At 41.8% G+C, this 26,533-nt stretch overlaps 1 protein-coding gene across 1 annotated transcript; it reads left to right on the forward strand.

Annotated features, from left to right (window-relative positions):
- Positions 1 to 24: 24 nt before the first annotated feature.
- Positions 25 to 25,321, forward strand: SEPHS1 (selenophosphate synthetase 1). Its single transcript, XM_026868417.1, has 9 exons — positions 25 to 266; positions 2,450 to 2,711; positions 5,882 to 5,985; positions 10,709 to 10,816; positions 11,699 to 11,853; positions 12,665 to 12,755; positions 16,133 to 16,232; positions 17,779 to 17,991; positions 24,941 to 25,321. The coding sequence occupies exons 2-9, from the start codon at positions 2,519 to 2,521 to the stop codon at positions 25,153 to 25,155; spliced, it is 1,179 nt and encodes a 392-aa protein (XP_026724218.1). The 5' UTR covers positions 25 to 266; positions 2,450 to 2,518; the 3' UTR covers positions 25,156 to 25,321.
- The last annotated feature ends 1,212 nt before the right edge of the window (positions 25,322 to 26,533 follow it).

Below are 26,533 nucleotides of genomic sequence, written 5' to 3' on the forward strand. Positions count from 1 at the left end.
CTCTGCACGCCGCCAGCCGGGCTGCTCCTTCCTCCCCTCCCGCCGCCGCCTCCTCCTCTTCCTCCTCCTCTCCGGCTGCACAAAGAGCAACAGTGAAGGCCCTGGCTTGCCTTTAAAGGCAGCGGCTGGAAATTTAAGGTGTCCCAGAGCCATGTCTCTCCACAGCGCTCCTCGCCGCACCCCCCGGATAAATGGTTGTTGCGGTTCCTCACCCCGTAGGTCTCGGGCGGTTGGGCTGCCGTTAATTGCACTTGGGTTTGTTTTGGGTAGGTACCTGCCTCTGGTTCTTCCTCGCTCTCCCCTTTTCCTCCCGTGCTCTCCTCTCTCCGCTCTGTAGGGAGGCAAGGGTTAAACTTCACTTTTTAATATTTATTATACCGTTCTTTTAAAGTGAGAAACATCTGGGTTACGAGGTGTTCTCTTCTACTGGGGAGGGATGCTTAACGCGCAGACTGCGTGCTCGCACAGCCTGCCAGTAGTCACCAGAAACTTGGTCTTGCAGGGAAGGGTGCTCCCATGGCAGTCGGCAAAATACCTACTTGCATGTAGCTTTATTCGGATTTTCATTGCAAAGTTACTGTGTTGTTGCACTGTGGATGTTTTCCATTAAATAAAATCGTCTTGTTTATTTCAGTAGTTGTTTTCAAACGGGGAACGTAAGTTACTGTGTCTTACAGTCCTGAAGGCTACGAAAAGTTCCTGGTGGGATCTGGCCTCTAAATCCTTTCCTATATAAGTAGGCAGGGGGTGCTAAGCATATTGCAATTACTAGTTAGATGAAGGAAAATGTTTCCCTTGTGGGGCAAGCTGCTTTTTATAAATTTCTGGAATTAATTAGAACGAAGCGTCAAAAAAGAATGAAGGGAAAAAAAAAATTCCCCTCCTTGAAAAGCTTTTGTCTCCAATTTCTGTTGACAGGTTGTTTTCCAGACACTATCTTTTTTTTTTTTTTTTTTTTTTTTTGCTTTGGAAGACAACAGCTACGCACTGAATTCATTGCTCATCCAAGACACGTTCTTGTAACTAGAGTTTGGATTACTGCCCGAGCCTGGGCTTTGGAAGATTTGTTTAAATAAGTGCCACGCCTCCCAGAGAAGGAGGGAAAGCACTGTAAAGGGGAGTTGGGCTCCACAACAGTTCCCAGGGAGCTTAAAACTTCAATCCCTACAAAGTATATTCAAAAAGTTAGTAGACTTACAGGTTTCTGGAACGGATATACTTGTTAATAAATGCTGTATAGGGGAAATCAGTTGCATAGGCGGTAGATTTATTTATTGCTTGTATTTAGCTCAGTCAAACTCGGCGACTACCCGTCACTTAAGTTTGGTTTTTTGCTTTTCAGTTTAAGCTCGTAACAGCGTGACCATTGGTATCAGATTTTGTCAGCGATGCTGCTGAACTCCGTTCTTGTTGTTAGGCAGGATCCTTGCTTTCTAGGAAACTACCGCAGACAGGTCGTTTTTAGTAATTCCTGAAAACTTCTCTGAGAAAGATGAATTGCATTTTATCACAGCCGTTCCTGTTTAGAAGTCAGTGTCTTGGTTAGGCCTCTTATTAGTTTTGGAGTGTGGTGTATGTGAGTCAGAGTGGAAAAACGTTCTAAAATTAGACGTGCATTGTTAAGAATATTATTAAATGAGTTGCATCAGTGTCTTTTTACATTACCATTTTAATGGGCAGTTCTCTGTATTCTCAGTATTGTTAGTTGACTAAAAAAGGGCTGGAGAGGCAAGAAACTTTTCAACATTTTTATGTCTGCGAACATACTGAAAGGTAAACTGGCATGTTTGTAGGTAAACCAGTCTGCTTAAATACAGCCTCTTTGTTCTTCTCTTACCTGTACTAACAGAACACTGGGCTTGCGTTTTCCCCCAAGGAGAACAGGTGTATTATGGAGTTTCAGCTTCTTGCATCAGAACTGAAGCAGAGCCATTATTTGAAAAGCATCTTATTTTTGAGATTAATATGTTAATGTCTAAAATTACGACTCTGCACTGAGCTGAGTACAAACAGATGTCTCTGCTGAGCGTGTTGCAGGATGAGGGCCCAGGTTGCCTTTTGGAAATTGGCCTTGGTGCTCTGGGAACTATTACTTCTTTCATTACCTCTGTGTTAAATGAGGTCGGTAAGTGTGTTAGATTCTTTTTGTAATGAAAAACTTGTGCAGCATTATCTGGAAAAGAAATTCATTCTCTGATTCGCTTGGCTTAGTTATCGTTTTAAATGTTGGAAGTTAGGAAGAGGAATCATTCCTTAGTAGTCTGATAAGTGAGTTCTGTGAGGTATGCCCACCTATCCTAACCAGAGAACAACGACATTGGGCGCTTTCTCTTTCTTTTTAACTTGCTCCTTTTGGAAAACCTGTTGTCTTGCAGGTCCTAGGAATTTTTAATGTTCCTGATTTTTACTTTTTTTTTTTTTTTTTTTTTTTTTTTTTTATATATATTAGACTGATCAGCAGAGAAACTGATACCGTTGCTCTGGGGTGGGAAAGGCCAGCAGTCTGTGCGAGAGAACCATGTCTGTTCGGGAGTCATTTAACCCAGAAAGTTATGAACTGGACAAGAGCTTCCGCCTGACCCGATTCACTGAACTGAAAGGCACAGGCTGCAAAGTGCCACAAGATGTGTTACAGAAACTGCTTGAATCTCTACAAGAAAACCATTTTCAGGAAGATGAACAGTTCCTGGGGGCAGTTATGCCCAGGTTGGGTAAGTAGTTGCTCCTCTAGACACGTGTGGTCCGTCAGTTTAGTTTGGTCCACTTAGCGACATGGTCTCCTTTGCGGTTTGCTTAATTGGTTTGAAAATTGTATGTTGTATCATTCATGCACAGCATCCAGAAATTTGAAGAATTAATCTCGTGTTGTCATTTGTTGGCATCTGGGATACAAGAATATTATTTTACTTAGCATCCTGCAGTGTGCTCAACTACGAAGGAAAACATTCCAGAATGGCCACCGTGATAGGCACGTGCTTAGGCGTTAAGTCTCCTCTTCCCTTTCCTCAGTAGGTGCTTTGCAAACTGAAGTCATATCAGTTAATTTCTGGACTTTTATATTAATACATTGCCTTTGGAATTTTATGCAATTAGATGACTTGCAGGTGAAGTTGCCCTCTCCCTCCCCTCCTTCCCCTCTGTTTCTGGGTCAGACAAAGTGAGCAAGAGAAAACTGTCTCGCTTCAGCTGACGAGGAGCGAATTGTTTCACAGTTGTCGTTTTTCCTTTCAGTCCTTCTGTTGTTCCCCACTCTAACTTTTTTGCTCACCTGTAGAAGCTGCCTGGGAAAGGCTGTCTTTCCAAGACCTCTGTGTTCTTGCCAGCTTCACTTTCTCTTTGATATTTGCACAATGATGCAAGCAATAAGGGAAAACAACCTGCACAAGCCACCTACATGGGGAACAGGGTGAACGTAGGTATTTCGATACCAGTTACTCTACCTAATATTGATATAGATAAATTAATGTAGATAATGTGTTTAATGACACTTAATTCTGTTTGTCTGTTTACTCAGCCCTGCATATTCAATCTCTACTTGGCAGCACAGAACAGATTTTTTTCCTCAGTTTAGGAATATCAGTGTAGCGTTTATTCTGAAGTTGCTTAATTATCAATTTAGTGTACAATAACCTTATTTAAAATAATTTTAATGTTGCTAATTGCCCATTAGCAGGCTAACAGGTTGCAACCCATTGTTCTGCTAGATATTGAATTCGGTGAGAGATTAGTAAGGAGCCCATGTTCTTGTTTAAACAATGGCAATCTTTGTATGAAATATCTAAGCAGCAATTGTGTGTGGAGCTGGGGTGGCACTATAATATTCCCTAATGAAAGACGCTTCCAGTTTCTCTTATCCCCAAATTGCTGTTTATATGTGTTTTTTTTCTAAATTAAATAACTTGTTCACAGCAGCATTTTGATTTGGCAAATTTCTAAAATCAGTAATAGTTTGGTTTGGATTTAATTATTGAGCTGTTGGGGTTTTCTTCTCTTATAAACTTGCAGGCTGTAAACAGTAATGGAACTGTTAATAGATTTTTCTTCTCCAGCTATGTGAAGAGGTAAAAAGTAGACTAATGCCATCAATATGTAGTGTGATACCATGTAACAGTGAATCTGTTAGTAATAGAAAGTGGAGAGTTCAGGTCTCTTTAAAAATACGCTTTTTTGGTGAGTATCCCTCTAACAAACGTGTCTTTGGCTAGGTTTGGTGTGATTTGCCTCTGATGCCTTGTGCTTAAAAGGTTATAAACAGGTAACTTTACAGCCTGCTTTTGAGGTGCAGTCAAGAGGGAAATTGCCAACAGCAGGCTCAAGCTCACTCTTTTTTAGTTCTGCGGGTGGTACTACCCAGAGCAACCTTAAATATGGCTGTGAGTTTATCCACGAGTTAGAAACTGCAAGTTTGATAATAGTTCTCTGAGCTGTTTTGGACCTTAAAATCACTGTTTTCCGTGATCCCACTTGAAAGATTCCCTTATTTAGTCCTTTTTTTGGTGGAACAGAAAGATGGCCTCAGAAGGAGCATCGTGGCCCCTTCTTGGCCTGTCTGTCAAGCAGCACTTCTGCTGAAGTTGTGGAAAACCACACAATGAAATCGGTGTTGCAGCATTATGGCATGAATAGGTGAACTGAGGGCAAAACAGCTCCTGTGCGTGAGCTGCTTCCCTATAACTGCTTATATCTGCTTCCCTGGAGACACTGGGCATCGTGCACAGTGGCTTGGTAGCTTCTGCAAAGGATAAGCAACCGTAAATTATTCTCATGAGCTTTTGTCAGTATCCCTTCTCTTCAGAGGTGAGATCTTCTATCTCTGTAGGCAGGAGAGGCAAGATCCTCTCTACCTATTTACCTACTGCCTGGCAGACCTGCTGCTCTGCATCCTTGGTAGGACCTCAGATGACAGCAGCTCACTCCATCCCTGTACAGGCCACTGCCAAATACTGGCTTGTAGCTCTTGCTAGGTAGCGTGTTTCATTAATACATGGGGAAAAGTTACTGTGTGGCATCTGCTCCCTGAAAACTCGCTGTTTGACGACTCTTGCCCTGCCAGGTATGCAGAGTATTTCCAGGCAGCTTGCTGCCAGCCCAGGAAGGAGGTAAGCTACCTGCCACTGCCACAAGGCACGAGGTTATCAACAGGGAGCTCTGCTAGCACTTTGTGATTCGTCACCTGCTGTTTTTTTTGTGGGCTCTTGCATCGCAGCAAATGCCGGGTGGTTTTAATATCACTTACTCTATTTGAAATATCCACCATCAGGGAAAAGGCTGCACTTGGTGTTGTGGTTTTCTCAAAGGAGTTTCCCTGTCTAGCAGGTCGTTTTGCTGCCTTTCAGCCTCACAGCAGTAAGGCGAGATTAACACAGTTGCAAAAGCTCCAAGTGGGTGAATCATCTTTCAAGGGCCTAGGCTGTGACTTGTGGCATTCTTTTTGTTCCTCCTGAAGGGAGGAAATGCCCTTTATGAGAGGCTATGTCCTTTTAAAACTGTCACTACGTTTCTGTTGAGATCAGAGTGACAGGAAAACCTATTTGCTTTTGACAATATCAATTTATGTAATTCCTCTTCACTTTAAATGTACATACATACAAGCACAGATGTTCTTAATGCACTACTATTATACTGCAAAAAAATGTAGAACATTCAGTTTAGTTCTTGCTTTCAGTCTCCTCATTTCTGTTCCAGTGAGTTGTCGTCATTTTTTTGCCTGGTTTTCCTCTTACTTGTGCTATTCTTTCTCTAAGGAAGGAATTTGCCGTGTCTATGTAGGCAGTATTGTGAGTTGTATTTCACAGGCATGTTTTATAAGTTCTCTTGTTAAGAGCAACAGATGATTAAGGGTGAAGTTACTTACCTCATAGATGGATTTCTGTCTTTGCAGGAATTGGGATGGATACTTGTGTTATTCCATTAAGACATGGAGGTTTGTCGTTGGTCCAGACGACAGATTATATTTATCCTATTGTGGATGATCCTTATATGATGGTAAGTTGGCTAAACTTAATTGCTAGCTATATTGCTGGTTTGATTTGTGCTTCTCACCAATCTGATGGCAATTTTGACCATTTCTTCTAAATGTGCAGTGCTAATTGTTCGATTAACTGCATTCAGAGCCTTTCCTAAGTACACATGAAGAGGGAAGGGCATAGTTTCTATAATCTTTTCCACGTGGTCCAGGAATGCTACAGTGCTGCTTTCTATAGTGAAAGTTGGGGGAACTGCCACCTTTAATTCAAATTTCCCTCCATCTGTTGCTCTGTGGGATTTGGCTTGAAAAGCCCAAAAGGGGGGAAAAAAAGAGCTGTCTGAAGGAACAGACACTAAACTTCACTTATGAGCAGAACTGCATTGTAATTGGCCTTTTTGGAGGTTCTGAAATAACCAGGTAACATGTTAGAACTAGAAATGCCTAAACGACAATAGTTGGCAATAGCACCTGGCAACTTCAGAGTGCTTGGTGAACACCAGTTTTCCCATTGTACTACCTCCAGTTGCAGATGGATAAGTTGAAATGACTTGATGGAAGTTGTGTGCACTTTGACTTCACTTCCTTTTGTGTCCCAGTTTCATTTAGTCTGTCTTAGCAGAGATTCCTCTGTGGTGTTATGTGTGGTGGTGATCAGTATTGACTTGAACAAAAGGTCGTGGGGAAACAACTTAAAAAAAAGACTTAGTAAAGCTGTAAGGAATTCTACAGGAGGTGTTCGTTAAATGAAAGTTAAGAGAGTTAAGAAATGCTAGAATTCATGTTTCCTGGGATTTGAATGTGATTCCTTTGCTTTAAGGCATGCTTTTACTGCTGTTTTTGTGACTGCATGCTTTACTTGCTGCTGTTGGTTCGTTGTTTGTTCTGTGAGACCTGTCTGGTAGGTTTTGGACACACACTTTGAGGATTGAGGCTGACTTTTTTTTTTTTTTTTTTTTTTTTTTTTTTAGCATGCTTGACCAGGTGTTGTACACATAGGAGCTAGGCTTGCATTTGATTTCTGTTCCAGAAGAGCTCTCTTTCTGCAATCTGAGCAGCCAAGAGTGCAGGCTGGCCTCTGCAGTACAGAGTTGTCAAGCTCTCCTGAGAAATTTGATTCAAGTGGTTTGCTTTAATATCATGTGGCAACTTGTCAAGAACCAGAGAAGAAAATACATATATATGTAGTTGGAGAGCTGTCTTCATCAGCTGAGAAAGTCTTTTGTCACCTCATAACAAAAACTTGAGGGACAGTGTGAGAAGGCTGTGGTGAAGGGGGAGGGTTGTTTTGTTTGGAGATGCAAAGGGTTTGAGATGCCGCAGGAGTGGATAGATGAGCCTGTGCCCAGATGAGTTTTAGACTAGTGTGGTGGGAGTGGAATGTAAATTTGGCCTTAGTCCGACTTTAGTGGTTGCATCGTAGCTACAGTCTATACTGTGATCCAGATGTACCAGCAGCTGTAACTTTGGTGTTTTCTAACGCTCAAGCCCTTCACTTTTCATTTTTGTCAACATTCATTTTAATGTGGTGGCTTGCCACTTCATAATCTGTTTACAGATATGTATTTTTTCTTAAAAGCTAAGTGAATCCCTGGTCGTCTTGCTGATACCTGCAGTGATAATCCAGTGGGGTTGGAACCGCTGGCTCCTCAGACCTCTCTCTTGGAGACTAGAGTACCTTGTGATGATATAGGTTGCCATTTTCTCGTGTGGACCAGCATCAGTTGGAAGACAGTCATACACAATTTGCGATGAGGTTTATGGATGGTTGTTAAGAGCAGAGGAATGGTGAGACTCAGGAATTTTGTGTTCAGGCTGTATAAAGGAGTGTGCTCTGGACTTCTCTGTTCCAGACGGGCTGCTGCTGCCCTGCTTCTCCCAACTGCTTCTTTCCCTGTTTTTAGTCTAGATGCCCCCTGACCCATGCCTGTTGTTACCACTCTGTTCTCATTATCATTCACATGCAGTCCACACTGCTTCTTGCTCTTCTGCTCTGTCTCCTTACCAAGTCAGTTCTGGTTTTTGGGTGGGTGTTCCCTGGTTTAGAGTCTCTTCCTCTCTCTGTGTCTCTTCCTGGTTGGGGGAAGAGGAAGCAAGGAGGAAAAGCCAGAAGTGCAAATGTACTCCAAGCTGGGTGCTGTGACACAAGGGATTAGAAAATGGCTGAGGGAGGCAAAACTGCATGTGGACTCGGCTGAACTTCAGATTTCTGCTTCAGAAAAGAGCTTTCTCTTACTGTCACTGCCTATTTTAAAACAAAGTTCTGCAGTTATATGCAAAAGCCCTCTTCCTTCTTTTCCCCTGTCCCCTTCTCTTTGTTCTTGAAAACACTCAATCCATGTTGCGCAAAGTATCCTTAGGATGTACACCTGTAAAATCTGTATCTAGCGTAGGACTTTTCAGCTTATGTGGAATGTTGGAAAAATTGGAAATATTGGAAAAATTACAAGCAATTGAAAATAGGTTTCATAATAAGTATCAAGCCACTTGATCCTTATTATAGGACTGGTACTGGCCTCTGTTGTGGGACTGTGGAAACACTGTTTTGAGTACAGGAGCAGGAAACTGGCTGGTTTGAGAGTGGACTTCCCCCTCCATTCCAAGGACCTTTTTGGTGCTCTTATAAGAAGACTCTTCACCCAAGAATGGGGACTGGTGTCTGATACTTCATCCTTTACCTGTATAAATAGTTCTTACTATCGTACACAGATACTTGTGTTTCAGGGGAACTAAGCAAGCAGCCGGGCAGCATGCAGGATCCAGCTAGGCTGACCCCTGTTTGTGAACCCTGTTGTGTTCATTGCTGTTTGCAAGCCATGTATTGTTTCCTCTGCTACTCCAGACTTGCACTCCCTGAATTTGTTTCCATAGTGCTTTTGCCAGTTGGCAAAAGCAGTGTTAGACTGACCTCTGACTACTAGAATAGAGAGCTGTTGTCGGTGTGGTTTTAAAAACTTATCTGTCATTCCTAAGAGGGCATAAACCAGCAGTTTGCTTAGTAAATACTGAAGATAGTGGAGAATGGTTTGATAGTCTCCTTCCAGAAAAGGAAAATGGCAGGCTTTAGTGTTCTTAAACATCTAGAAATTTAACCTCCAATATCCATCAAAGCATGCAGTATACAGATCACTCTCTTCTCTTAATAGTTTAAGATTTAAATGATTAAAACACATTCCAGTTCCAACTATGAGGGATTCCCCTGATGCCACTGGAAGATCTTGAATTTATGAAAAACTGATTTATATTTAATTGGGATTTGGAGGTGTTATTTCATATCATCAGCAAGTGAGGTAACTGCCTGAAGATACTAATTTTTTGCAAAAATCCTGAATTTGTGATTAGACTAAGGTTTTGGACATGTACCTTTTCCCCCCCACCCCCTGCACTCCCCAGATTTTATCTTCCAGCTAAAGCATCTTTCTGTAGTCCAACTTGTGTCAGCTAAGCATGTTGTTTTTATTGAGGTGGTGTTGCCTCTGAACTTTATGAAAAGCACAGATTTAAAATCATAAAACCAGATGTTGATTACAGTTCTGCAGCTGTAAACTTAAAACAATTTTAATAAAATGTGTGGTGTTTTCCAGAGTAACACAACAGAATTTGTCCTGTATTTTAAAATTATCTTGCCATCTCTTAGGGCACATCCTGTATCAGAAAGTTCTCCATCTTCACCAGAAAACTTGATGTATCATATGTGCTGGGTCCACACCCCAACAAAGCTTGACTCTGATCCATTAATTTAGTAAAATTTAGTAGCTAAGGTCATGTGACAAAAGTGATGCCTTCTCAGTCCTGTCAGCTTCACAACTTCTTAGTTGTCTTTAGTGGATGACCATTTTTGTCTCTTGGACAAATTTTTGTTAGTGGACATGCTCACACACACACAAGTTAATAAAAATATATGTGCTGTAGCAAAATTCAGCATTTTCTTGTCACTTGAACAAGTGACAGAGTAGATAAGTCTCCCTCAGTGTACCAGCAGCAGAGGACAGACATCTCCCCTCAGTTGGCTCTGTGCGCTCCTAACTTGTGACAAGGCCAGTTTCTGGGAGCCCCCAGCTCCTTAATCCCTGGCACATGCTGTCTTCTGCAGACAGCTTCTTATTGATGTCCTGACAGAAGAAGCACCCCACCGTGGCTGTGTGCTGGCAGCACAACTGTATCCTCCGGTTTTGTGAAAACTTAGAGGAGTGTAGATGTGGCTTCCAGGGTAGTGCAGAGGAACAAACAGCTTTTTATTATCAAGGCCCCTTTCTCCTACATACTCTAGTGCAGAAGAGGTACAGCTTTTCAGATGAGCTTCCTAGCAGTTGTGAATTACATATGACGGTCATCTTCATCAGTATGTACAGTTTTGTGCTAGAATAAAGTTAATAGAAACATATCAGATTAAACTGAGTTTAGACTTTGTTGAATTTAACTTTGGCCCATGAAATTAGTCATCCATCCAGTCTAAACTCAGTGGGGGATTCCCATGTAGTCAGTGGGAAAGTATGTTGACCAAGATGTCTGGGATGACTCCCCTCTTACCTGTGAAGGGAACAGACGTCCGCACTTCTACGTGGGCACGTTGCATGAAATAGATCACACCACATCTTTGGCTGAGTTTCCTAACGCAGGAGCCTGTGGAATAAGCAGCTGTCTCAGAGTGCAAACTCATGCTGGAAGTTTTGTTCATGGCAGGTGTTTGAACATTCACAAACAGTCCTGCAGATTATTTTTTTGTCTTTCTTTCTTTTTCAGGGACGGATAGCGTGTGCCAATGTCCTAAGTGACCTTTATGCCATGGGGGTCACAGAATGCGACAACATGTTGATGCTCCTTGGAATAAGCAATAAAATGACAGATAGGGTAAGATTTTTGGTACTTGTTTTTGAAAGAAAACTCAAACAGCTAAACGTGCCTAGAATATATTTACCTTTCATGTATTTTTGTCCTCAAAGTTTGAACCTTTTAAATAAGAGATGAGGTTTTTTAATGTCTCAGTTCACAGTATGGGTCTTGCCTCATTCTGAGGTCACTTACTAAAAGTTCAGTTTTCTGTGGCATTGTAATCTGCTGCCAATACCTTCCCTCCACCAAAATGGGGTCCGTTCTTCTGTCAATTCAGGACAGTATTGCTCCAAGGCAGTGTATGTTTACCAATTCACATATCAGTCTGGATAGATACTTCTGGTTTGCTTATGACAGCTTTATAACATCTCTCTGAAGCAGAAAAGACTGAAATAAATTGCTTTCTTTTTTCTTTTTTTCTTTTTTTTTTTTGTGTGTGTGTGTGTGGAAGTGACCAGCATGTTTGGTTTTGCTGTAGCAAAAAAGGGATGTTTATTCTTGGAAGGAAGTAAGTTGAAACTTTGCAGGTTAGTGGAGGCCAAATGCATCTTGATTTAACTTTGCCTCACTGCACTGTACTGCTGTGGCTGTACCTGATTACAGCAGGATAGTTGCTCTGAGTTTCCAGAACTCTGATTTCTTTTCTTTTATATGACCTTTTGAAGAATGTTTCCTCAACGTGAGAGTGTCTCTTCACCTCTTTTACAAAAAGCTGTAAAACCATAGCTCTGTGGGATAATGTGGAGTTTTCAGGAGGCTAACCTCTTCCTAAGGCTGGCTTTTCTGTCATGAACTATTTGCCATGAGAGCATTTGGCTTGAGTGATTAAAAGCCTTGGACCAGTCTTGTAATGACTAGCACTGCTGTGTATGGAACTCTGACTTTTGTTTTGATCTCTAGGAAAGAGACAAAGTGATGCCTCTAATTATCCAGGGTTTCAAAGATGCAGCAGAAGAGGCAGGAACATCTGTTACTGGTGGCCAAACAGTGTTAAATCCCTGGATTGTTTTAGGAGGAGTGGCCACGACAGTCTGTCAGCCTAATGAATTTATAATGTAAGTTAAATCGCTAAACAATCAAAGGCACTGGTCTGAAGGGATACAGTAAAAAAACCTTTAAATACCATCTTGTGATCTTGTGATCTGTCTGCTGATGAATAAAGCCGTACCTTCTCCTGCTTGCATTTGTCCTTAGCGCTTAACAGATGCCACATCTCTTCTGTACATACTTGGTTTTTTAAACAGGATGTCCTTTTACTTCTCCCCATCCCCCAGTATCTTTTAATCCTGTTCTCTTTTTGACAGGAGTTAAGCTTCTAACCTTTAAAGGTACTGAAGGCTGTTTTGGGACATAAATTTCTGTCATATTTACACATATATTTTAAACCATCTCCCAGTTACCCTGTTATTGGTTGTAGAGAACTGCAGAATTACTGTGTTTACAGCATTCTGTCCATTTAACAGTGTATCAGTAGCTGATTTTGCATGTCCCACTGTGGCATGTTACACTATATGAATGCATTTGTTCGTGATGCTTATCTTACGCCCTGAAGTAACAAAGGTCATTTTTTCCACTATCCTATTTTACGTCTCCAGTAATTTGAAAGAAAATACGTAATTTTGTGTGTGTCTGACTGCAAGCATTGTTATAGTCCAAGAAAGGATTAGCACTTTCAAATAACTTTGCAGTTTTTTGCTTGATAATATCCCAGGGCAATGAATCCCCAAAGGGTAATTCTGCAATAAGTCAGTTTTTTAACTGTGCAACAAGATACATGGGTCTGTGAAAATGTAATTATCAGCACTTATTCCTGATAATGTGTGTGAATCCGACTATGCAATTAATATATGAATTCTTTGTTTTCAGGCCAGACAATGCAGTGCCAGGAGATGTGCTTGTATTAACTAAACCCTTGGGAACACAAGTGGCTGTAGCTGTCCACCAGTGGCTAGATATTGTGAGTACACTGCAAAAAAAAAAGAAATAAGGTAGAGGGGTGTGAGTTAAAGGTGACCTTCCTCATTCCCTCAAAACCTCAGAATGAGAATGTTCAGCAGTGTAGTAAGTACGTTGAGGGCTCAGTTGGGAATGATCTACCATCTCTTTCTCTCCTCCTTCCTCCTTGGTGTGTCAGCCTTATTTGCTTATGTGCAAAACTCTTTTGGAATTGAGACAGTTTACTATTTTGTGCTTAGTGAGACCATCTTAATTGCATCTAATTCTTAGTTAGTTCTCAGGCATTGCTGTAATAAACAAAATTGTTTACTAACAGAACAACAGACTAGCACCCTGGGTAAAATTATGCCCTATTCCACCTGCCAAAGTAATTGGCAAAAGCTTATTGATGGCAATTAGGCCGAGATCACTGTCTGTGTTCATGGGCTTTCTGCTTGTGTACATGGAAATATATCTACGTTTCACATGTATTACCCTGTGCATCCAATAAGAATATTTCTAGCAGCATTATGTATGTAGACATACTTCCATCTGTTACTTCAGGCAAAAATGTAACTACTGAACTGAAAAGTGACTGCAAAATTGGCATCTGCTTATGTTGTCTGGCTCCCAGTACGTGTCTTCAGAATTATAACTGCTCAGTTTACACTTTAAAAAGATGCATCTTCTCTACTTTTGGGACTACTGAGCCAATAGACTGGCAGAGGAGTGAGCTGGAATCTACTTTGTCTTGGCTTTTGGCCACTACATTGTCAGATGAATTCTAATTACAAAGCATGTGTAACCAAAAGTGGGAAGGAACCAGCTTAAACCTTCACTGGAGTCTGAAGTGTGAGCAACAAGAAAAAAATATTTTTCTCCTTCATAGAGTCTGGCCTAGCAATTTTGACCTCTGCAGAAACCTGTATTTTCCAGTCAGATAGAAGGATCAGGGCCTCAGATAATCTTGGTATGAAAATGAAGTAAAACAACAAGTCACCAATTTTATAATACGTTTTCTGGCCATAATCTTACTTCTTAACATATCTATTGTACTGACAAACAGACTTGCAAATAAGGATATTTTGAATTTCCACATATTTCAAGTACTTCTAATTTCCTTGACTGTCAACCAGAAAGACTTTCTGGTCTGAAAAATGAGGACAGCAAGGAAATCAATCCTCCTATTACATGTAAACAGCATATATCTTTGATTGCGGTAAGAAAATTTCTGAGTAGCTGTGCTGCCTCTTCTTCAGCTTTGTTTTGTGAAAGAGTGGGGAAAGTGAAACTAGAACTACCCATCACAAATCCACCTGTAAACCAAATTCTGGTAGGGAATTTGGCTTTGTATTGGAAAGTATGGGAGAAGGCACATAGTACAGCAAGTTTATGCATAGGCGAGAAAGAAAAACTGGAATGTAGAGACTGCAAAACAAATTTAAAAATAAAAAACAACAGCAAAACAACCTAAAACCTGAGGTATGTAAACAGAGCAGTAGCAAATGAATTCCTGGTGACAAGTGAAAGGAAGATCCAAATGGAGGCAAAATTTGTCCTCCTTGCTTGGTTGCTGCTGGCATTGTTGCAGCCAGGGCCCAGCTGTGCTGCTGGCGGCAGCTGCCACAGGGGGCAAAGGAAGAGACTGCAGAGGGTCTGCAGGGAGCGGGGCCCTGCTGGGGCCCCAGAGGACCTGTTCAGGGATGTGCTGGGGTAGTGAAGCTGTTTGCTGTGGCCTTCACTGCCAGGCTGCTGATGGGGACTGATTAGGCTGGTCCACAGCCTGGAACTGGCATCCCTTTGCCTTTTTCATTTTTCAGCTGAAAGGCATGAAAAGGGTTGCTGTGATGTGCCCCTTCAGAAGGGGTTTTCTAGCCCTTGCTGTTGTCTGCAGACCAGTTCCATTTGAAAATCTAAGCTTGCTTTTAAAAGTTGTTTGGAGACTTTTGTAAACTTTTCTGCCTTTGTTCCCTGTCTGCTAACCCCAGTATCTGATTGCTCTGGTGGAGTGGGATTTGTATCCTACCTGTGTCTGTGGCACTTCTAGCCTCAGCCTGCAGTTCTGCTTCCACTTCATTTGTGACTTCCACTCCCTCCCATCATCTGACTGGTTCCATCACATGATCAGCCTCAGAACTGTGTTTTTGAAAACTAAGGCAGAAGGACTGCTCAAGTTTTTCAGTCATACACGCAGTAAGAATAATCACTTTTTTGTCCCCTCTCTAATAGCTTCATTTTTTTTTTTTTTTGCTTGCTTTCTCTTACTTAATTGGTCAGACCCAGGTCAACCTAATTTCAGAAGCTCTGATCTTACTGATATACTTCTTTGCTCTTTAACAAACGGTCTGTTTTGGCTGACCAGTCTTTCCCCCTCTTGCCATTTCTGGGTTAGCAGAACACTAATCCAGAATACCAATCTCTTACACCCCTTGAAGTCAGCACTCATTTGTTAAGGGTAAGAGCCTCTTTGGCAAGATCCTTCCCCAGTGCAGCATCATATACCAATTCTTAGTAGTTTTTGCACCTTTGGTTTAGTAAGAAGTTTGTGCTATGCTGTTATTCAATGGAATGGCAGTGTAGGCATTGTGGTTTCAACAATCCTATTTTTGTTTACTTTCAGTTCTCAGTAATTTTATTTCCATTGCAAAAAAAGAAGAAAATTAAACCAGGTTGTAGTGTTGCTCTTAAAAGCTAAATGGTTGCTTTGTTTCATTCTGGATCTGGAATTACTTCAGCTTTGAATGAAACAATTGCCCTTTATAAAGGTACCATTTCCTAAATTGTTCTGAGACCCTTTTGGGATGAAACACATTGCTTAGAATATGATGGAGGCATGAGTTCATCCAAGACACTGGAGAATGGGTGGAAGCAGATGGTGGTATTAAACTGTAAAGGAAGTTTATGAAACTGCCTTAATCCTAACTCACATCCTGATTTAGCATACATTCCTCAGACCTGGAGTGTGGTTATCAGTGGCCTTTCTTGATCAAAGTGTCAGATGTGAAATCAAGAATTTTCTCTTAAAAAACCAAGAAACTAGAGATTACAAATCTCAACACCCAGCAACAAAGTTCTATTCATTTGGCTGCAGAGCTCACCTCAGAGTTTTGAAGGAGTTTTTTTGCCCTAGGGTAGGTTATTCCATTCGGCTCTGCTGCTGCAATCAAGATTTGAGGTGCTTAGTGCCTAACAGATCTTTAAATGAACTTGACTTAGTCAGAGCAGCCGAGTGAAGCACATACCTCTCTCTGACTGTTGAACCTTTTGCCTGTCTTTCACTGAGTATAAAAAAAAAAAATTTACATTTTGGATTAAGGATTTTTTTTTAAAGTGGTAAGGGCGTGCTTTAAAAATATACAACTGAAAATTTAAAAGAATAATTTTTATTTCATCCATTAGCCAGAAAAGTGGAATAAAATCAAACTAGTGGTAACGCAAGAAGATGTAGAACTAGCATACCAGGAAGCAATGATGAATATGGCACGACTGAACAGAACAGGTAAGAAGAGATGTGTGTGGTGGGGGGATGGAGGGGAGGTTGTGGGTTTTTAAATTCCATGCTTAATTGCATTTCACTGCTGTGGGGAAATGTGACACAGCTGCTTTATCCCTTCCTTCTGCCCCATCTTTCTGCTGTTCAGTGTTTGTGAAGCAAGCAAATTAAAATCAAACGCCCTCTTTTAATTACACAGCAAAAACACAAATGCTGCTGGAGATGGTTATGACTCATGTGAGTGCTGCAAGTAACATCTGAGTGAGTTAGAGGATGTTTTAAAGGGAAATATATTGGATTTGTTCCTTCTTATCTTCTGTGCCTAGAGAACTCGTGAGGGCTTGACTGTAAGAAGGTTAAAAAAATTCGAAGTAGGAAAAGTTCTTCATTTTTGTACTCTCCAGTTTATATTTTTAATTTTGTCATGTTATATGCTTTCCAAAGTGTGGAATACATAGTACGTATTTTCTTCTCTGGTTTGGGTTTCCTTTCCCGTTTTTGTGGGTTTGTGGGGTGGGTTTGGTTTTTGTTTTGTTTTGTTTTAATTTTGATGGGGAGATGGTTCTGCTTTTACCCTAGAATATTTAATCCAGGATTTCACTTTTTTGCTCAAAGTATCTTTGGAGGAGCAGAGAATTGAATGAGGTGTTTCCTTACTTCTCAGTTGAAGGAACAGGGATAGTTAAATATCTCTTCTCCCATTTATTCAGTTTTCATTTGGTATTTGTTATGTCATCCCCCTGGTTTTTCATTCTTTCACACAGTCTTCCAGGAAAAATAAATGATCAGGATTGTCTTATGGAAAAGAACTCGGGTCCTGCTCATGTATTGGGCGGCAAATCGTTCTTCGTTTTGTTTTTTCTCCACTCACTCCTGTCAGGCACCTTTAACAACACTTAAATATTCTTAATTGGAGCTATTGTCCTGCATGCAGGGGTGTCCTCCTCCCACCCAGGGCTCTGTAGTTGCAAATGCCCAAGAATTTAATGAATGCATAGGTGGGGAGTCTGGGGCCCTGCCCCCACAACCTGCAGGCTTTGTTCTTAAACTCTTTTAAGTGCCCAGAACTTAAGTTCTGATGTGATTATTTTTTTGATGCAGTGGCAGGGTAAGAGATGTGGGAAAACTGACCGAGGACTGGTCCTTGCCCTTAATGAAGCAAAGCTGAGCTCGGAACTTCTCTGGCCCTCAACTCTGGAAAGTTTGAAGCTGGAGCAAACCCGTGTTTCTTAGACTGCTAATATAAATTAATAGCACACGTCTAATAGATCATGCTCATACATATAACTTTGGTGCTGGATTTTCAGCATGATTTAATACCTTAAATACAAGCTGAATTTTTTAAGGGTTACATGCAATATTGGTGAACGCCAGTTCCCTCCAAGCACGATTTCTTAAAATTTTATTTATTTAGAAAGTAACCCAACCTGATTCAAATTAGAGGTATGCAACTTCAGTCAAACTGTGCACAATATTGCTGAAGCATTACTTTTCCTTATAATTTTTTTTCTGATTTGATTTTTTTTTTTTTTTTCCCCTCCATCTCTTGTAGCTGCTGGACTCATGCACACTTTCAATGCACACGCAGCTACAGACATCACAGGCTTTGGAATCCTGGGGCATGCACAAAACCTTGCCAAGCAGCAGCGAAATGAGGTGTCCTTTGTTATTCATAACCTTCCTGTTCTTGCTAAAATGGCTGCTGTCAGTAAGGCTTGTGGCAATATGTTTGGCCTCATGCATGGGACTTGTCCAGAGACTTCAGGTAGGTGACAGTTTTACCACCTTCTTTCTTCCCTACACCTCCATGTTAGAATGTAATATTTCAAATGTACAAATTATGTGCTTTTCATTCAGAATAGCGATTGGTTTGGCCTATAGCCAAGCTAATGAGCATTAGCCACACAACTGTTCACAATTACCTTATTCAGCCTAACTTCCAAACTTCAAGAAGGAAGTCTTAATGGCTCAGGAGCAGGCAGTCCCGAGGTGCTGTTAAGAGAAGCCGGTGTCAGACAAGACCATCCCGGCTAAAGAGGGAGCTTTGGCTGCAACTCGGGGAGAAAAGGAGAGTTTACAGCCTTTGGAAGAAGGGGCTAGCCACTCACGGTGATTACAGAGATGCTGTGAGGCTATGCAGGGTGGAAATCAGGAGGTCTAAAGCCCAGCTAGAAATTAATCTGGCTTCAGCAATCAAGGACAACAAGAAATGTTTCTCTAAGTATGTGAGCAGCAAAAGAGGGACCAGAGAGCACCTCTGTCCCCTCATAGATGCAGGAGGAAACATGGTAACACGTGATGAGGAAAAGGCTGAGGTGCTTAATGCCTTCTTTGCCTCAGTCTCTAATAACAAGACTAGTTGTACTGAGGGAATCGAGCCTCTTCAGCCAGAAGACAGAGACTGGGAGAACGACCACCCTGCATTCCAGGAGACAGTCAGTGACCTGCTGCATCACATAGACACACACAAGTCTATGGGACTGGATGGGATACACCCGAGGGTGCTGAAGGAGCTGGCTGGGGTGCTCACCAAGCCGCTTTCCATCATTTCCCAGCAGTCCTGGCTGATAAGGGAGGTCCCAACTGATTGGAAACTGGCCAGTGTGTTGCCCATCTATAAGAGGAGTCAGAAAGATGATCCAGGAAATTACAGGCCTGTCAGCTTGGCTTCGGTGCCCGGGAAGCTGATGGAGCAGCTCATCCTGAGTGCCATCACACAACATGTGCGGGACAACCAGATGCTCAGGCCCAGTCAGCAGGGGTTTATGAAAGGCAGGTCCTGCTTGACAAACCTAATCTCCTTCTACAGCAGGGTGACCTGCTTATTGGATGAGGGAAAGGTTGTGGATGTTGTTTACCTTGACTTTAGCAAGGCCTTTGACACTGTTTCCCACAGCATTCTCCTGGCGAAACTGGCTGCTTGTGGTTCAGATGGGCACATGCTTTGCTGAGTAAAAAAATGGATGGCCAGGCCCAAGGAGTTGTGGTGAACAGAGTTAAATCCAGTTGGTGGCCGGTCACGAGTGGTGTCCCCCAGGGCGTGGTTTTGGGGCCACTCCTGTTTAACATCTTTATTGATCTGGACGAGGGGATCGAGGGCACCCTCAGTCAGTTTGCAGGTGACACCCAGCTGGGTGGGAGTGTTGATCTGCTCGAGGGTGGGGAGGCTCTGCAGAGAGACCTGGACAGGCTGGAGCCATGGGCTGAGCCCAACTGGGGGAGTTTCAATAAGGGCAAATGCCGGGGGCTGCCCTTGGGCCACAACAACCCCCAGCAGCGCTACAGGCTTGGGGAGGAGTGGCTGGAGAGCTGCCAGTCAGAGAGGCACCTGGGGCTATTGATTGACAGCCGGCTGAACAGGAGCCAGCAGTGTGCCCAGGTGGCCAAGAAGGCCAATGGCATCCTGGCTTGTGTCAGCAATAGTGTGGCCAGCAGGGACAGGGAAGGGATCTGAGCCCTGTGCTCGGCACTGGTGAGGCCGCCCCTCGATTCCTGTGTTCAGTTTTGGGCCCCTCACTACAAAAAGGCCATTTAATGACTCGAGCGTGTCCAGAGAAGGGAACGGAGCTGGTGCAGGGTCTGGAGCACAGGTCGTACAGGGAGCGGCTGAGGGAACTGGGGGGGTTTAGTCTGGAGAAGAGGAGGCTGAGGGGAGACCTCATCGCCCTCTACAGCTCCCTGACAGGAGGGTGCAGAGAGCTGGAGATGAATCTCTTTAACCAAGTAATAAGCGATAGGACAAGAGGGAATGGCCTCAAGTTGCACCAGGGAAGGTTTAGACTGGATATTAGGAAGCATTTCTTTCCAGAAGGGGCTGTTGGGTGTTGGAATGGGCTGCCCAGGGAGGTGGTGGAGTCCCCATCCCTGGAGGGGTTTGAGTCGGGTCGACATAGCGCTGAGGGATCTGGTGTAGTTGGGAACTGTCAGTGTTAGGTTAATGGTTGGACTGGGTGATCTTCAAGGTCTTTTCCAACCTCAATGATTCTGTGAAACTACCATGCTATTCTGAATACCTTCTGTGTCCTTATGAAACACTATTACAACTTGGTGTATCTAGAACATTTGCAGTTAGAAGTTAATGAGGGCTGTGAATTCTTTTGAAACCTTCTTCTCTCAGCTGTTAACTCCAGAACAGTGAATATCTGAAAATCCCAGCACAGCTAACACACTTTTCTCAAAGGTAAAGCCACCTGCAGGATGTTTGCCAGTCAAATGAGTGGTGTTTCGTTTCTCTTTATGAATATGTGTAAAGTTTAGCGCTGAATGGGCCACTCTTGGCGACTGAGGCCTTCTCTGTGCACAGTATACAGACTTCCAACCATACAGATTTTTCTCTCTCATGTTCGTGAAATCTGACTTTAAGGGACTGTGACTAGCAGAAAAAAAATAAAAAGGAATTTTGTTTCTGATCCATTCATTACTTGAGTTCTCTATTTAATAAAGCTGCCACTTGCAGTGACAATGAATACAACAGACGTACTGAGAATTGGGCTGTGGACAAACATTTACACAGTCATCAGGTCATAAGAACAACTGATGTTTTTGAAGTTGCCCTATTAAGCATAGGGCACTTTGCTGACTAGCATGATCACTGTCTTCTGCTGGAGTCTCTAGACTTCGTTTATCCCTGAATCTTCTATCCTGTTCCATTTTGATTCTTTTCTTTAATCGGACCTTTATTTCTCTTTGGGAAATGGGGAAGATGTAGCAACAAATCTGTCTTTTCTCTTATCTCATTTCCCCACCCTCTTCCTGCTCTCCAAAAGTATTATCCAAGTTCTCTGCAGCCCACAACAGAGGGGGCCCCTTGAAGCAAAACAGTCCAAAGATCTGGAAAGAAGCATCACAGTGAGAGTTGTAAACCTTTCCCCTAGTGAATACACAACTTACCATGATCTGCTGAATTGTTCCTTAGCCATCTGTGTTTAAACAGACGCTCTGTCCTACAGAGACTGTATGGCTCAGATGATGTGTAATAGGATATGATACATGAACCCTTTCAAGAGTTCAAGTCCAGCGTCAGTCCGCAGAGACCAGAAATATCTGGTGGCAGTTTGGCAAGCTGTGTCAATAAGGCTGGTAACACCAGACCAGATTCTCACTACCCAGAAGTCCACATAACCAGAATGCTAGTAGCATTTGTTATGAGTTGCAAAGAGTTCAAAAAATAGTGTGGACACAGTGCTGGAACTGCAAGATGCTCTTTCAGGTGAGTGGCTGTAGCAGAGGTTTGGATAGCAGTTGACATGGGAATGGTTTAGCTACAAACTGTTTGAGTCTTCAGAACTGCCCATCCTGCACCCTGGGGATATCCAGTTCCGTCTTTTCACTGAAGGAATGTAAAACAGTGCGGATGTACGTGCTGCTGTGAGAGTGCTTGGGAGTGGAAAACGGTTGACTTAAGAATCTCTTTTGGGACCAAGGGGAAGAGGTATCTTTGAAACCCTGAACAGCTTATGTTTCAACAGTGATGATGATGATGGAAAAAACAACAAGACATATCTGGTTATTTGTGAACTTTGGGTGCCTCGAAACATGTACATGTACATTTGATTTCATTAGAGCATTGCATTTCTTGCATTAGGGGTGGCTGTTGGGATTTGTTGCAGGGCAGTGTCTGCCAAGTATTAGAAAGATCCATAGCCACGCGGACACAATAGCTCTGGTCTGAAAACTGTAACTGCAGTCCCCTAGGCTTTAGGCTTACGGGATGACACACTGCAGCAGTGTGTATTAGCTTGGGCAGGGTGTGCTGGGATGGCTCGTTAGCATTCACACCCAGGCTGTTCGCACACTTCATGTCCTGGGGTTGATTTATAGGAAGGCAAAGCATCTGCCTTGCTGCTCCTCCACATCCACTTGTGAGGATGCCTTTTGGGGGGCTGTTCAGGGCAGTTCATACTGCAATACTCTTGTTTTAAGCTTCCAGGAATGCTCTGTAGCTTCTTCATTTGTGAACAGATGTTTTTCAGCAGAGTGGGCAGGCAATGAGAAATTTACTGGAAAACAATTTGAGTAGATTTTAAGACTTGGTTTTTTTCCAGTGCACATTTGTTGGGCACCTGTTGACAAAAGTCAGTGTTGGAAAGATCTGTTATGTCATCTGTTCCATCCTCCAGGCACTCCCGCTTATGGTGTATTTTCTTAAAATTGCATTTTACGTGATTTTTGCACTCTCTTTTAGATAACTTTGGTAAAGGTTAAAGTTGCAGTTGGGCACTTAGTTTCAAAAAAACTTAATTCTGTTTATTTGATTATCTGCAGAAATAAGTTACAAAGTTACTCTACGTGGGATATTCATGCATGTGTGTATTTTTGCCACCCCTAATAAACTGTTGATGGGTGTGGGCCAACTTTTTTAGTGTAGTGGAAGTATCTTAACAATGTGGTGTTTGTGCAAATTTTGTGGAAATAGATGGATAGAAAAGAAGGGCTGTGTTACTGCCTGACAAGAGGCAAGGCTGGTGTGTTAATTTTTTTGTTAGTCATTGTGGGGAAAGCCGTTAGCCAGGAGCAAGGACTCGAGTCATGAACTGTTTGTATCTCTGCTCTTAATTGCAAAGCTTTGTCTAGTCTGTTTTTGAAGTCTTCTGTCTAGTTCTCTGCTTGCTCTAGAACAGTTAAAACCAACACTGTTCAAAACCTGCTACCAAAAATACCCATCGATTTTTAGAAAGGTAAGCCAAGACAGATACCAAATTATTTGCGTCTTTTGAAGCCCCAAAAGAAGCATGCTGTGAGCTCTTAAACCACTATGGCCATTGATTCATTCTGTCTGCAGCCCATTTGCTTTGTCTTAAGTGGTGACTGACACGGACCTCAAAAGCCTGGGACACCATGACATGCTGCTTGCCTCAGTGCAGAGGGGCACTGCTGCTTCATTTTCTATAGGCGTGTTGCAATAGCTTAAACAGCTGGTGGCCGTGACTTTGCATAGGTGAAGACTTCTTGTAGTTGTCCATGGGACAAAAAACGGAGCAGCTGGGAAGGCCAGTAACACTGAATAACGTAGTGGAAAACCTTAAGGACTTAACCAAAGTGTTAAAGAGACTGGTCAGTCTACCAGAGAAATAATTATAATCCCTGCAGATAGAAATCCTACTACTGATCAAGAGTAGCCTATAGCCTCTATTAAGGGTTATTGAGCAAACTGTGGGATGCAACCAGCAGGTGTGAAGTGATTTTTTTTGACTGGAAACTGGGATTTTGTACATTTTTCTAATCTTGCAAAAGAGTGTTTCCAGGGTATGCGTGCAAGTGATAAAAATTGCAGAAAGTGTGGAGAAGAGGTAATTCAGTGGAGATGATTCCTGTGCTTTTTCTTTCTTCCTTTTTTCACCATCTAATCCCAGCTAGTTGGTGTGTTCTGTGCACTACCACTTGTAAGCTTCTTCCCTGACTCTCTCGCACCATGACATAAGTTTCTCTTCAATTTGATTTAGAGCCTTCCATGGGCATGGCACATAATTCCTTTGCAATTGATTTCTCTGTTACATTTGGAGAAGCTTAAACACTGTCTTTCAAGCTTCTGGGTTGTTTTTTTTGTTGTTTTTGATGGAAGTGCCTGGCTGTTATGTTTTGAAATGTCTGAGAGAGGTAGGTGTTTTTCTGGATGGCACAGTCATTTGCTTCATACAGAACCTAAAAAATAACTTTGACACTTCCACATAGCCTTATAAATAATTCTTTATGTTCAGTAGCTGCTTCTTCATCACAGCCTTCAAGTGTCTTTAGTCACAGCTGCAAGGACTGTTTTTTTGGAAAAGCAAACATAAAGGTGCCTAAGAAGCTGTTCAGGGGTTGCAGAGGAGGAGGTGGCTCAGCAGGTGGCCCTTCACCCCCAGGGTTGGCTCAGAGCTGGTGGCACGACTTGTGCTGCTGACTGATGCCCTTCGCCCTGGATGACAAGACAACAGGAGATATTTTAACATGCCTTGCAAGAGGCCGCTGTGTCAGAATACAGCACCTACAGATGTGAGCTACGCAAACTGCATGTAGTGTACAGAGCTTTGAGTTTAATGAGGCATCTGCAGATGAGTTTGCTGCTCTGTGTTGGCAGTGCTTCAGACATTTGCAACATAGCATTCATGTAAAAAAGGTAAGGGATATAGAAAAGCTGAATTCTCTAGTAACACTGGGTAGCACCAAAACATTTCATGATAAGAAAAGGTTAGAAAATTCTCAGAGGGATAGAAAGGACTGACACAGGGAGCACTGGAGCAAGCCTATATTTAATCTTTTGCATTTTCTGGTATAGTCCCTACTTTGAATGATTTCACTGCAAATGGGATTACTTGTAGTATCAGCTGCCACCCATATGTCGTTATAGGTATCTGAATATGACTCTTATCCAGAATGTTTCCATGTAGAGGTACTCTGCAGTCCTGTTGGAAGTTTAAACTGCTGGTGGTGTTTCAGTATGTCATTTGTTGGCATCGGTATTGATGTCCTTTTGCCAGCATCTTTTGTGTGTATTTGGCTTCATTGACATACCCACTAAAAACAGAATTCAGGCACAAATTTATTTCGGTAAAGCAAGAACTCAGACTTCCACCATGTTTTCTCATGGAGTCCTTGGAGTTCGACAGAACCCACTGAAGTCACCAAGTGCTTGTCTAAGTAGGGATTTGGCAGATCAAAGCTGAAATTCTTTGCAATCAGACGTTTTAATGCTCTGCTTTTTTTGGTTTTGTTTTTTTTTCCCCTCTCTGCAGGAGGCCTCCTCATCTGTTTACCACGAGAACAGGCAGCACGTTTCTGTGCCGAGATCAAGTCTCCAAAATACGGCGAAGGTCACCAAGCATGGATTATTGGCATTGTAGAGAAGGGCAACCGCACGGCCAGAATTATAGACAAACCACGAATCATTGAAGTTGCACCACAGGTGGCCACTCAGAACGTGAACCCAACGCCTGGTGCCACCTCTTAATATTTAGATGAAATAGCTGTTTGTTTTTAAATAGATCTATTCCTTTATCATCCTACAATTTAAAGAACTGTAAAAAGAAAAGAAAACTTGTTGTGTCTGCACATCTGGCGGCCTTAGGTCAGTTTATGAGTGGATACAATTAATAAAATAAAATCCATTGCCTTTTTTTCCTGTTACATTAACTGAAGATGCACCTAATCTTGAGGCAGCTTCTGAGTTGAGAATTATATTGTTATCCAATACTGTTGATTCATTTTGAATCTTTAGACACTTATCTCTTGCCGCATAGGCTCTTTTTAAAGGTGCTTTCACGTAGCACAGACATTACCAGTAGTAGTGTCGAATAGCAGTTTGTGTCCTTTCATTATATGTATATTTATCATAAGTCTAATTTTGATGCCTTGAGTGATATTACAGGAAGGCAATAAATTGATAAGCGACACAGTGGGAATACCTAGTAGTAAGAGGGTTGCATGATTACATTCAATCTTTGAATTTTTTTTTTTGTTTGTTTTGTAAGGTTTAGTCTTACCAAGAGCATCAACGACCCTGGACATTGCTTGATAGTGCACTCTGTTTAAACGAGCAAGTGCTGACTTTGCATGGAAAGCGCTTCAGAGTCGAAGGAGTCATTTTTAATTTCATTATTTGTAGACCTGACGATATTTACTGTATTATCAATGATTGTTTTCTTTATTGATAGTAAGGAAAAATAATTCTTTTTTTGAAATGTGATTGGATGTGCTATAGTGCAACAAAGGTTTTGCAGACCAAAAGGAGGTTACTGTATAATATTCATTTACAATTCACTATATAAATAACTACACAAATAATTTTTAAATATAATCAAACTAAAATAAACCTCTGTTCTGTGGATGGTAGTGTTTAATACATTTTATATTTTGTATAGTGATTACAAGCCTTTTTTGTTTCTTTAAAATCAGCAGCTGTTTAGTATAATTCTTAGTATTATTTTGTTCTTTGCTCAGATACATTTTTCTGCACGCTTTTGTGATCTGTGTTTAAAATCTACATTGCCAACATTGCAGCTTGAACTTAAGCTTGTTATTCAAAATAAATATTTAATTTTTTTTTATTGCTCTTGTATAAGTGCATGAACTTTTTTGATTCCCAGCTGAACTACAAACTGGAAAGAGGAGAAATCCTCGTTTTTTATTTTATTGCCAGTGTAATTATGTTGATAGTCGTTACTATTCCTTTGATCAATTCTGCAAGCTGTGATGTCCAGTGGTAATCTAGACTATCTCTGCCTGCATGCCGAAGTTGGGGGCAATAAGGTTATCTCCAAGTATATTATCCACTTTATTTTGTTTATTTTACTTATCAGTGCAAAGTATGCAACAGTTTTGAATTGTTT

The sequence above is a fragment of the Athene cunicularia genome (genome assembly GCF_003259725.1).
Source record: "Athene cunicularia isolate RWA chromosome 1 unlocalized genomic scaffold, athCun1 chr1_part2, whole genome shotgun sequence".
Classification (NCBI taxonomy): domain Eukaryota; kingdom Metazoa; phylum Chordata; class Aves; order Strigiformes; family Strigidae; genus Athene; species Athene cunicularia.

Bases quoted from the DNA above. Each gene is read 5' to 3' on its own strand.
- SEPHS1 (XM_026868417.1), top strand. From the start codon at position 2,519: ATGTCTGTTCGGGAGTCATTTAACCCAGAAAGTTATGAACTGGACAAG. The intron at 11,854-12,664 runs GTAAGTTAAATC...CTTTGTTTTCAG, and splicing joins CAGCCTAATGAATTTATAAT to GCCAGACAATGCAGTGCCAG. The intron at 16,233-17,778 runs GTAAGAAGAGAT...CATCTCTTGTAG, and splicing joins GGCACGACTGAACAGAACAG to CTGCTGGACTCATGCACACT.